Raw genomic sequence first — 11,356 nt, forward strand, 5'->3', positions numbered from 1 at the left:
CCATGGGAAGAAAATCTAGAGGAAAAAGGAGCTCAGGAGAGCTGGCAGTTTGTCAAAGAGAGTCTACTAAAGGTGCAACAGCAAGCTATCCTGATGCGAAGGAAAGATTGGAAGAACAGTAAGAGGCCAATCTGGCTCCATCAGGAGCTTTTTAATGACCTGAAAATCAAAAGAGAATCCAGGAAAAAGTGGAAACATGGACAAGTTGCTAAGAATGAGTACAGGAGACTAGCACAGGCATCTAGGGACAAAGTGAGAAAGGCCAAGTCAGAAGCCAAGTCCTACCTAGCTAGCTAGGGACAAAAAAGGCAGTAAGAAGAGGTTCTCTAAATATGTTAGGAGCAAGAGAAAGATGAAGGAAAGTGTAGGCCCCCCTACTTAGCAAAAAAGGAGAGCTAATAACTGACAACCTCAAGACAGCTGAGTATCAGGAATCAGAGCCTGCAGCAGAACCAGTCTCTGGGCAACCTAATAAGTGCAGCTGGTCTGGACTAGGCTGCTTGATAGGCTACAGCACCTGATTGGTTGCAAAATTCAGCAGATCGGCTCTTAAGCCCAGCTGCAGTTCAGAGGCTGCTCAAAGTATAGCCCATGATTGTGATAGCTTCTGCCCTGTCCCTGTTTTGCTTTGTTCTAGCTAACCCAAGTCTGACCCCTTGACTCAGATTCGTGACCTCTGACCTCAGCTCTAATGCCTAGCTCTGGCATCAAGCCCCTGACTCATGTTTTGACCCTGGGCTCTGACTCCTGGCTACTGACTCCTGCTCTGACCACTAGGCATAATTGCCCATGTCCTAGTCACTGACATTGAGGTGGATCATGCCTATTTTGCTTCATTCTTCACTGAAAAGTTTAACTGTGACCAGATACTCAACATAATTAATATTAACAGCAAGGGGGGAGGAATGCCAGCCCAAATAGGGAAAGAACTGGTTAAAGAATATTTAGATAAGCTAGGTGTATTCAAGTTGGTGGTGCCTGATGAAATTCACCTGTGGGCACTTAAGGAACTGGCTGAAGCAATCTCAGAACTATTAATAAAAAGAAGGAGGAGTACTTGTGGCACCTTCGAGACTAACTAAGATCTGCTGGTCTGTCTCTGAGCAGATGGGCTGAATTGGGCCCCGAAGGGAAGATAAAAGCAGAGGAGCACCTACGTTCCCCAGGTTCATGAGTGTTAGGGAGTGGGCAGGACACAGCTGCGGGGGTGCCTTGTGGGAGGCAACAGGGCAGGTGTCTATAGGCAGTTAGAGGACTGCTACTGTAAACCAAGTGAGTTTAGGTTTTTGCTACTAGTAGCAAATTCCGATGTGAAGCAGTTCCTGACGTGCTGACCAGCTTCAGCTGCCTGGATCTCAGCCCCTTCCCCACCTGGGCTTCAGGGCTGGAGTCTCCCCCTCCCCCAGGCCCCCTTCCTGGATCCCTCCTCCTGCTGTATGGAACAGGGAGCAATAATATAGGAGTAAGCCAACAAGGGCCCGATCCTGCAAACGCTCCCCTTTGACCCATCAGGTTGGAGTCACGGGGTGCTGCTGTGACTCAGGGCTGCTGGGGAGATGAGGGGCTGCAGGGGGTGTCAGTGGCTGGAGGCATCTGCGTTGAACAGCAAGGAGACGGCCCCGGATCTGGGCTCTGCTCCCCCTCCCCCCGCTCCTGTTTGGGAAGGGGCGGGGCTGGGGGGAGGGGCACTCCGGTGATTTATGAGAATCCAGCTCGTGGCTCAGAGCCCAGGAAGCCCCCGGGACTCCGCCTCTCCGGGCTGCTGGTGACCGCGGAACAGCGACGGGACCCCCCCGCTGCCTCCTCCCAGCCTCCTCCTTCTGCACCAGCCCCGCCCCCGAGATTTCCCTGGAGCTCAGACTGGCCATTAAAACTCCCTCCAGGGAGGGACCAGCTGCAGCCGGGCAGGTCCCGAGTCCCCTTCAGTCCGATCTGACCCCCCCGCGCCCCCCCCATTGATCCGCTCCTGCTTCCCACCCCGGTCCCACTCAGTCACTCCGGATTTCAGCTCCCCTCCCCCCGCAGCATCCCCCGTCCTCATTCTGCCTCCACCCAGGGCGGGGGGGGGGTGACCTGGCTGGTGCTTTTTGCTGCTGGTGCTTCGTTCCCCCCCCCTCCCCGACAGGGCTGTGGGGACGGGGCTGGGCGGGGGAATTACTGAGAGCCCAGCGATCCCTGGGGGGCAGGAACAGGAGCCGGGGGGGGGCATTGACACCCCGACACTGGCTCCCCCGGCGAACTGCCCCCGCGCCAGCCCCAACCCCGCCAGCTCCGAGCCCCTGGGGGGGGGGGGAGCTGGGACTTTAAGAGCAATTTGCTCCGCCCCACCCAGCCCGGGCCACGGACCGTTACTTTAAGTTTCCGCTACGTTGGTACTTTCAGTTTTGAAGCGGGGGGGGCTCGGCCCCGTCAATTCAGCTACAAATTCACACAAATAAGGATGGCGGGGCCGGTCTCCAGCCCTCCGGCTCCGTGACCCCGTGTGCGGAACCGGGGCTGCAGCCTCGGTGAGTGACCTGGGGCCTTATGGCGCAAGCTCCCCGCAGGGAATGGCCGGGTTCCCCCCCCCCCCACTTTGTTATTTCCAGACTCGGTGAATCCCTCCCAGCCCCACCCCAGCCTGCAGGGCCATCGCCCCGGGGGAGGGCAGGTGCTGTTACCGCCGCTGCCCATATTACAGGTGTCTGCCAGGGCAGGGGGAGCTTCACCGCCCCCCAGAGCTCTGTCAGTGGGCGTCACTGGGGGGAGGCCGCGAGTCTGAGCCCTGGAGCCCTGGTCAGGCCCCTTCCTGGCCAGTGCTGACCGCTCTGTGGGCAACACTGGCCCCGGCGGCTGTCCCAGCGTAGGGGAAGTTACAGGCACAGCCTGGTTCCCTGGGAGGGTTTTACACCACCGCCCAGCCTGGCCGGGGCCACACGGCTGGGTGCGGCGTGAGCCTAAAGCTCTTTGTCTCTGAGGGTACGTCCACACTGCGGCTGGGAGGTGCGATTCCCACCATAGACAGACAGACAGACACGTGCTCCCTCTGCTCAAGCTAGTGCAATGAAAGTAGTGGTGTAGCTGAGGGTAGCATGGGTGGGGGCTTGAGCTAGCCACCCAAGTACGTATCTGGGGGGGGGGGTCCAGGCGGGTTTGTTTTCAGGCACGTCACCCGAGCTGCTGGCTCCGCTACCCCAGTTAGTGCTACGTGCTAGTTTAGGTGTGTTAGCACCAGGAGAGCTATCACATGGCTATCTATCCCCCCCGCCCTCCGGGGGGAAGCTCGCTCCCAGCTGCAGTGTAAATCTCCCCTGAGAGAGGTTTCAATGTTACAGATCCCAGGGGGCACAGAGCTGGGGTGACCCTGGTCAGAATTCATCCCTGACATTTGCACCCAGGCCGGAGGCAATGAGGGTGGGTCACTGACATGTAAAATCACCAGGGCCGGGGACTGATCTGGGAGATCCCCAGAGAGCCCTGACCTGGGACAGGTGTGGTCAGGCGATGGAGCCCCTTTACCACAGCAATCAGTGGCCATTTATGCCACGCTGGCTTGTTTTCCTTAATATGTCCCATTCCACAGCGGTGTCTGAATGCCCCAACTGAGATGGGGATCCCTTTGTGCTGGGTGCTGGATACACCAATAGTGAGGGACCGTCCCTGCTCTCGAGAGTGTATTACAATCTAAATATGAGGTGCAGCCATGGTGTGAGCTATGGACCGGTTGCTGGCAGAGTGACATCTAACCCTGCTCAGAGCCAGGGCAGACGAGGACTGTGGGGGAAATCCCTTCTCTTCGGGTGCATTGTAGGCAGCTGTGAGGCTTGTTACCTCCTCCCCACTGCCCCGTGGCACTGTCCTGTCGCTGCATCACACTCACTCACCATCTGGTTTGTTATTTCTGCTGTTCCCCAGACCAAGCTACGATGACGGGGAAGGTTCCCTCGTTCTCCCCCGGCTCCACAGTGAGCTCCGCTCTGCCGGGCTACGTCGCTCTCTGCCTCGCTCTACAGGTTCACCGGCTGGCGTCAGGTAGGAGCTCCAGCCTCCTCGCTGGGTTTGCTGCTGTTGCTATTGTTGGTCATCGTCCATCTCACATCACTGCCTTGTCTTATAAGCCACGTCTGCTCAACCTGCTCACAACCAGCCACATGGAGAAACCACAGGGGACGTCTGGGTCCCCAGTAGCCATGTTTGCTACCTAGACACAATCTTGTCAGGTCTAGCTACACACACGCTGCTGCAGTGACTGGAGGCTTCTAAGACAAAGAACACGGCGAGCGCCATTACAGGGCTCACAAACTCTTTAAAGGGACACTACCAAATTCCTATCTACCGCACTGCCAGACTGACTGAAAGTCGCAGATCAGACTCTTCAGGCACAAACAGATCATGAATCCCCGACTCTCTCTGGTTATGAAATGAAAACCCACAAGTCATTCATACTGCACTAGACACATCTGACTCAGGCTGAGAGGGAGACCTCCTCTTACAATGAGGATGGGAGGATATTTGCTGGCTTCTTCATTCTGTACCCTTGGGGAAGGCCTTATAGGCCTGGTCTACACTGCGGGGGATCGATCTAAGTTACGCAACTTCAGCTACGTGAATAAAAGCTGAAGTCGACGTACTTAGATTGACTTACCGCGGCGTCTTCACTGCGCTGAGTCGACTGCTGCCGCTCCCCCGTTGCCTCTCACGGCGCAGGAGTACGGGAGTCGATGGGAGAGCGCTTGGGGACAGATTTATCCCGTCTGGACTAGACGTGATAAATTGATCCCCGCCGATCTGGCGGGTAGTGAAGACATACCCCTAGTGACCCACTCCACCCCTGGGGCTGCCTGCACAGCTTCTTGGGCATTTTGGTTCCCTCCTGCTGGGGTTTCTGTAATGATCTTGGGGCTCATTAAACAACAACTCAGTGAAAGGGAAAGGAATAAACCTTTTAATAAAACAAACTCGACAGCTTTTGTGGTGAAGAGCTGAACACAGCTACACTGAATTCTCAACCTCAGATTCCAGGGCACATCTCTAAATTCTGATGCTCATAATACTGTCCCTCATGAGGGAGCATCTCGAAGGGCATGGCTACACTTGCAGATGTAGAGCACTTTGAGTTAAACCAGCCTTTGGAGAGTGCACTAGGGAAAGCGCCGCAGTCTGTCCACACTGACAGCTCCAAGCGCGCTGGGCGTGGCCACATTTGCGGCACTTGCAGCGGCATTGGGAGCGGTGCCTTATGGGCAGCTTTCCCAGCATGCAAGTGACTGCAAGGTGCTTTTCAAATGGGGGGGGGGAGTGTGACCGGGAGTGTGTTGTGTGTATGTGGGGAGAGAGAGAGAGAGAGTGTTTTCTGGGGGAGGCTGAGAGCATGTCAGCAGGCTGTCTTGTAAGTTCAGACAGCAGCAGACCCCCCTTCCCCCCCCCCACCTCTCTCTCTCTCACACAGCACTCCACACTGATGTTTGCTTTGTCTCGGAGCAGAGAAGTAGCTGGTTGTCAGAAACGGAGCTTTGAAAGGGCACATCCGCATTCCTGCAGTGATTCAAAAACAATGAGAAGAGTGGCCACGTGACTTAAGGGGATTATGGGACGTTTCCGGAGGCCGATCAGAGCGCAGTAACGCAACACCTCGTCCACACTGACGCCTGGGCCTTGTAGCCAAGGCGCAGCAAACGTTATTCCACTCGCCGAGGTGGAGTACCAGGAGCGCTCTAGCTGCGGAGTCAGAGCGCTTTACATGCCTTGCCAGTGTGGACGGGGAGTGAGCTCGGGCGCCCGGGGCTGCTTTAATGCGCTCTAACTCGCAAGTGTAGCCAAGCCCTTAGTTATAATCTTCCACAAACGTATCTCTATATCTTCCCTCTTAAAAAAAACAATTAGCTGTTTCTATATATGTATATAAGAGTTAACAACTACCCAATAGCACATGCATTAAATTCTCAACCCATCTAGTCTATTTCCATAAATCACCTCATAAATTACCTAGAGAGGTGAGGTTACCAGGACATCTCTCTGGAGTGAGTCTTTACCACTCATTTTCCTCAAATTTCTCTTCTCCAGGCAGGTTAGCAAGTCTCTATGGGCCTTTCAGGACATTTAATCTCCCTCTCTGATCTTCTCATTGGAGTCTGAGTTGTTCTCCTTTGCCTGTTGATGGTAAAGGATCAGTCAGTTGGGAAATGCCAGAGTCCATGTCGACTGTCAATGTATTGGAACTTTCTGGGATTATACATAGATCCCTTTGATTGCATCAAAATGTGTCCCCTTGATTTGTCTGGACTACAATCCATGGCAAATTGCCTAAAATCTGCAATGGAAAATTGCAGCCCATTATCGCTAAAGACTTCATCTGGAATTCCATGTCTGGAGAGGATTCCCTTCATGTCATCTATCACTGACTTACCACTAGTACTGTGCAGTGTGCAAATTTCTGGATACAGAGAATAATCCTCTGTGACTATGAAATAATCCTTTGATTGCCAGGTAAATACATCAGTACCTGCCTTCTCAGAAGGTCTTTGTGGAACTGGATGAGGTCACAGTGGCTCTGCTTGTTCCCTTGTTGGCTTGTATTTCAAGCATGAACAGCAGTTTTCTACCACTTTAGTGATGATGTGATTGATCCGTGGTCAATACAGCACCTCTCATGCTCGTTGTTTGCACTTCTCAATTCCTTTTTGGCATGTAATGTTCCTCCAATTTAGTCAGTATTTTACTTAACTTCATGCTTTCACCTTCTTCAAACGCAAAGCTGTTCTAAATATCCAATGCTTCCGCCTCAACAACAGGCAAAAAGATTGATCATTTTACTTGATCATTTTTCTCTTCTGCCCCTCTGGCTACTAAATACAAGTCAAATCTCTTTCTGAATTTTTTCCAGTTCTCTGCAACATTGCCTGACAATTGCAGACTGAATGGAAGTTGCGACACATCCATTTTTGGCTTTTTTCCCCATTTTAAGCTATTTGAGCTACTATTTTGCTCACAAAATACATACAAAAGCCTTTGTTCTTCTCTGTTTGCTGCTGCATGTACTCCCCTTGCCTCCGCTTTCAGTTGCAAACACAGGAGTTAACTTCAAAATGACTGCAGTCTCCTTCTCGTTCAGCACTTCTGACACCATGTAATGATCTTGGGGTTCAATAAACAACAAACCAGTTTGTTAGGAATAAAACTTTTAATAAAACAAAGCAGAAAGTTTCTGTAGTGAATTGCTGAACACGGCTACACTGTGTTCTCAACCACAGCTTCCAGGGCACATCTCTAAATTCTTGAATTTCACAGGTGCCAACTTTCAGCTTTCCCCGGTGGGGTGTTCCACCGTGGCTCTGCCCCTTTCCCCAAGGCCCCACCCTCGCTCCACCTCTTCCAGCCCCTGCTCTGCCCCCTTCCCCAAGGCTACACCGCCACCCTGCCTCTCCCGCCCCAGTTCAGCCCCCTCCCCCAAGCACGCCCTGCCCTTCCTCTGCCTCTTCCCGCCCCTGCTCCTCCCCTCCACCCCAGAACCCCTTGCCTGCCGCTGATCAGCTGCAGGTAGGAGGTGCTGTGGGGGAGGAGCTGATCTGCAGGGCCCTCTGAACACCTGATCGGCGGGTGGCTGGTGGGTGCTGAGCACCCACTATTTTTTTCCGTGGGTGCTCCAGTCTGAAAATTATAATTATACACATCTCTGCATGCCCCAGCTGCAGTCACTGTGTTAGGTGCAGCTGGGTTGACTGGTGGAGACATTGGCTGGAGCAGCTTGGTAGAGCTGTGCTTGTGATCTGAGGAGATCCAGATCTGAGTCCCGTCCCCCCGCCCAGGCATGTGATGAAAGGAGAGAGGTGCAGGTGTACCTTGAGGGATCCTGCATCCCTTAGTTCAGCCCTGAGCTGTGTAGTTGTCAGTAGCAGGGCTCAGGGGCCTGCTTGCCACGGGGATTGTCTGTGTGTTTGACAATGGGGAAGGGGACATATAGTGCTAGATAGAATCCTGGGAGTGTGGGTGGAGGGGCTGTTAAAGGGGGTGAAGGTTTGTAAAATGTAAGAAATGTGGGGCTGTTTCTGGGCAGTCGCTCAATGTTGAGGGCAGAACGGGGTGGGTTGCTCCTGTACAGCGCAGCTCACCTAAAACAAATGTTCCCTTAGCAAGGAGAAGGTGTTTGTGCTGCAGTTGTCATGTGCCCTGATCCCTGAGGGACATGCTCTATCTGCACAGGCAGGGTGTGGGCCTGTGCCCCATGGGTTTGTTAGGTCACTCCTATCTGCTTCCCTGGTGCCTGCCACATCCATCACCCCCTCTGCCCCCTGATGGCCGTCCCACCCCTCACCCTCTTCTGCTGTCCTGGCTTCTGCCCTTCTTACTCCCCTCAGCCCTCCTGGCACCTGCCTCTCTCTCCGCCCTCTCTGACCCCTGGCACGCACCCCTTCCCTCACCCCCCTGTGCCCACCCCTCCTCTAACCCCACTCTGACCCCCTGGCACCTGCCTCTCCCGAATGCCGTCTCCTAACACCTCCCTCTATCCACCTGCCCCTGCCTCTCTCCTCGCCCCTCTCTGCCCCCTGGTTCTTGTCCCTCCCCTGCTCTGCCCTCCCTGTGTCTGCCCTTCTGCTCAACCCCCTCAATCCCCCTGGCACCTACCCTTTCCCTTACCCCCTGCACACTTCTGGTGCCGACCCCTTCCCCTTGCCCCCCAACACCTCACCCTCCCCTTGTCCCCTTCCTCCCTGGTGCCTACCCTCTCACCACCCTCTGCCCCATTGACCCCACTCTCCTCTCACCCCTCTGCCACCATCATCCATGCCACCTTCTCTTTATTTCTCACTCTGCCCCTCCCCTCGCCTTCTGGCTCCATGACACCTGCACCCCTCACCACCCCTCTAGTCCCCTGGTGCCAGCTCCTCCTCTGCCCCAAGTCCCAGCTCTACCCTTGCCCCATCTGCCTCCCTGGTGCCTGCCATTTCCTTTGCCCCCTCTGCCCACCTGGTGCAAATCCCTTCCCTTGCCTCCCTTTAGACCCCTGTTCTCTGCCCTTCCCCTCACCTCAGCACTGCCCCGCCCCTCCCCTCCCCCTCTCCTAATCTCTGCATCCCACCCCTGCCTTCATCCTCCCTCTGCCCCCCTGGTGCCCACATCTCCCTTCACACTCCTCTGCCCCCCTACGTCCTGCCCTTCTCCACACCCCTCTCTCTGCCCCCCTTTGGCTCACCTGCTCCCTCACCCCCATTCTGCCGCCCGGCACCAGTGCCTGCCCATTCGCTCCCCCCCATGGTTCCACCTCCCCACTGCTCATCATCTCACCCCCTGGCAGCTCACCCTCCCCTTGATTTCCCCTGCCCCATTGGAGCTCCCCCATTCCCTCACACCTCTCTGCCCCCTGGGGTCCATCCCCTTCTTCTCCCATGGAGCCCCCAGGATCCTGCCCTTCACCCCCCCTCTGTTCTTATGGTGCCTGCCCCTTCCCTTGTCCCCTCATTGCCCTTGTGCCTGCCCCACCCCTCTACCCGTCCCCCCTCTACTCCTGTCACCTGCCCCTCCCCTTTCCTCTCCCAGCATCAGCCCCTCCCCACCCCCCACTGACACCTCCCCACCCCCCCCCGCTCCTCCTGCCCTTTCCCCCCATTGTCTCCTCACAGACAAAGGGGCCCTGACTCCCCTCAGGCAACAACCCCCCCCCAGCGATTAATGGGGACGCAGGTTAATTTCCCTTTGATCCCAGTGACCAGCCCCTGCCCCCGGCCCTGACTCTGTGACTCTCTCCCCAGTGGACGTGACTCTGGATCCAGACACGGCAAATCGCTACCTCGTCCTGTCTGAGGATCGGAAACGTGTGAGACGCGGAGACAGATGCCAGGATCTGCCCGACAAGCCTGAGAGATTTGATCCTTGTGCCTGTGTCCTGGGCGCTGAGGGGTTCACGGGCGGGAGGCGTTACTGGGAGGTGGGGGTGGGAGACAAGACGAGATGGACTCTGGGGGTTTGTCGGGAATCTGTGAGCAGGGAGGAGTGGGTCACACACACACCTGAGGATGGATACTGGGCCGTGCGGCTGAGGGACGGCGGATACGTGGCCCTCACCTCCCTGTGGACTCCCCTCCCCGTGAGCGTCCGGCCCGGCCGGGTGGGGATTTTCCTGGACTATGGGGCGGGCGAGGTCTCGTTTTACAATGTGACTGACGGGTCCCATCTCTTCACGTTCACTGACACCTTCTCCGGGACGCTCCGCCCTTATTTCTATCCCGGTCTCAACGCTGGGGGTACAAACGCTGCTCCCCTGATCATCTGCCCGGTTCCCGCTCCGGCCGGGGGGAATCTCGGTCCCTGACAGTGACCCCGCGGCACAGACCGACCCCCCCCAGCGCTGCTGCTCCTCCCGCTCCCCTGTGGTGGGGGCCGGTTACTGCAGCTACTGGAGTTTTTCTGCTGACCGGACGCTGCCTGTTTCCCTTTTCCACTGGAGGGTCCAGTCGAAAACCGGACACCTGGCAACCCCCAGCCCTCACCTTGCCCCGTCCCCTGCCCCAGGGGCAGCAGATGGTGGGGGATGGGGTCATTCACTCCTGCCAGAATTTTCTAGCCCTGTGAAATCTCAATCTAAAATAGGAAAGAAAAAAGATTATTCTAATTTAGAAAATATTATTGTAACAAGGTGTAAATACAAGAATATTTCAGTTTACATTTCAACAGTATTTCAGAAACGAGCATCTAAACGTATTTTTAGAAATGGAATAATTTACATTTATTTTCTGATTCTTCCCTCAAATCTGTATTGAAGTTTAACTTCTCTAAATAACATCATTTGTATTTCAACTGTGGAATTTCAAGAAATCCAAAATATTTATCTTCACAAAATAAACTATTAAATTGTCCGATGGGGTTGTTCAGTTATAATGTACGTGTGTCATAAACATCACAACTACACACATGTGCAGCTGCTCTCTCTCTCTCTCCCCCCGGTCCTCTTTATTGTCTTGACTGGTTCTCTCTGGAAGGCAGGGCACATACACCCACCTCCTGCACTACACCTTTGAAAATTAATAGGTGAAAAAATGATAGAATTAATGAAGCAATATATTTAAATTAACTCATACAAGATTATATAATATTCTTTGAAGTTCTGTCAGCATTAATTCACTTTCTAGCTGCACATAATCGGTAATCAAGATATGACCCTTCCTTTCTTTTTCTCACAAAACGCGGTCCCCAACCTCAAATGCTGTATTCTTAGATACCAGGGGTCGCCAACCGTTCAGAAGTGGTGTGCCGAGTCTTCATTTAGTGACTCTAATTTAAGGTTTCACGTGCCAGTAATATATTTTAACATTTTTAGGAGGTCTCTTTCTATAAGTCAATAATATATAACTAAACTATTGTTGTATGTAAAGTAAATAAGGTT

At 54.3% G+C, this 11,356-nt stretch overlaps 1 protein-coding gene across 1 annotated transcript; it reads left to right on the forward strand.

Moving 5' to 3' along the window:
- The first annotated feature begins 2,347 nt into the window (after positions 1 to 2,347).
- LOC144274696 (E3 ubiquitin-protein ligase TRIM39-like) lies at positions 2,348 to 10,799 on the forward strand. The gene is made up of 3 exons (XM_077833726.1): positions 2,348 to 2,507; positions 3,895 to 4,011; positions 9,726 to 10,799. Exons 2-3 carry the CDS (start codon positions 3,906 to 3,908, stop codon positions 10,283 to 10,285), a joined length of 666 nt encoding a protein of 221 aa, XP_077689852.1. The 5' UTR covers positions 2,348 to 2,507; positions 3,895 to 3,905; the 3' UTR covers positions 10,286 to 10,799.
- The last annotated feature ends 557 nt before the right edge of the window (positions 10,800 to 11,356 follow it).

This window comes from Eretmochelys imbricata, chromosome 14 (genome assembly GCF_965152235.1).
Source record: "Eretmochelys imbricata isolate rEreImb1 chromosome 14, rEreImb1.hap1, whole genome shotgun sequence".
Classification (NCBI taxonomy): Eukaryota; Metazoa; Chordata; order Testudines; family Cheloniidae; genus Eretmochelys; species Eretmochelys imbricata.

Coding starts and splice junctions, on each gene's coding strand:
- LOC144274696 (XM_077833726.1), top strand. CDS start 3,906: ATGACGGGGAAGGTTCCCTCGTTCTCCCCCGGCTCCACAGTGAGCTCC. Junction 4,012..9,725: donor GGTTCACCGGCTGGCGTCAG/GTAGGAGCTCCA, acceptor CTCTCTCCCCAG/TGGACGTGACTCTGGATCCA.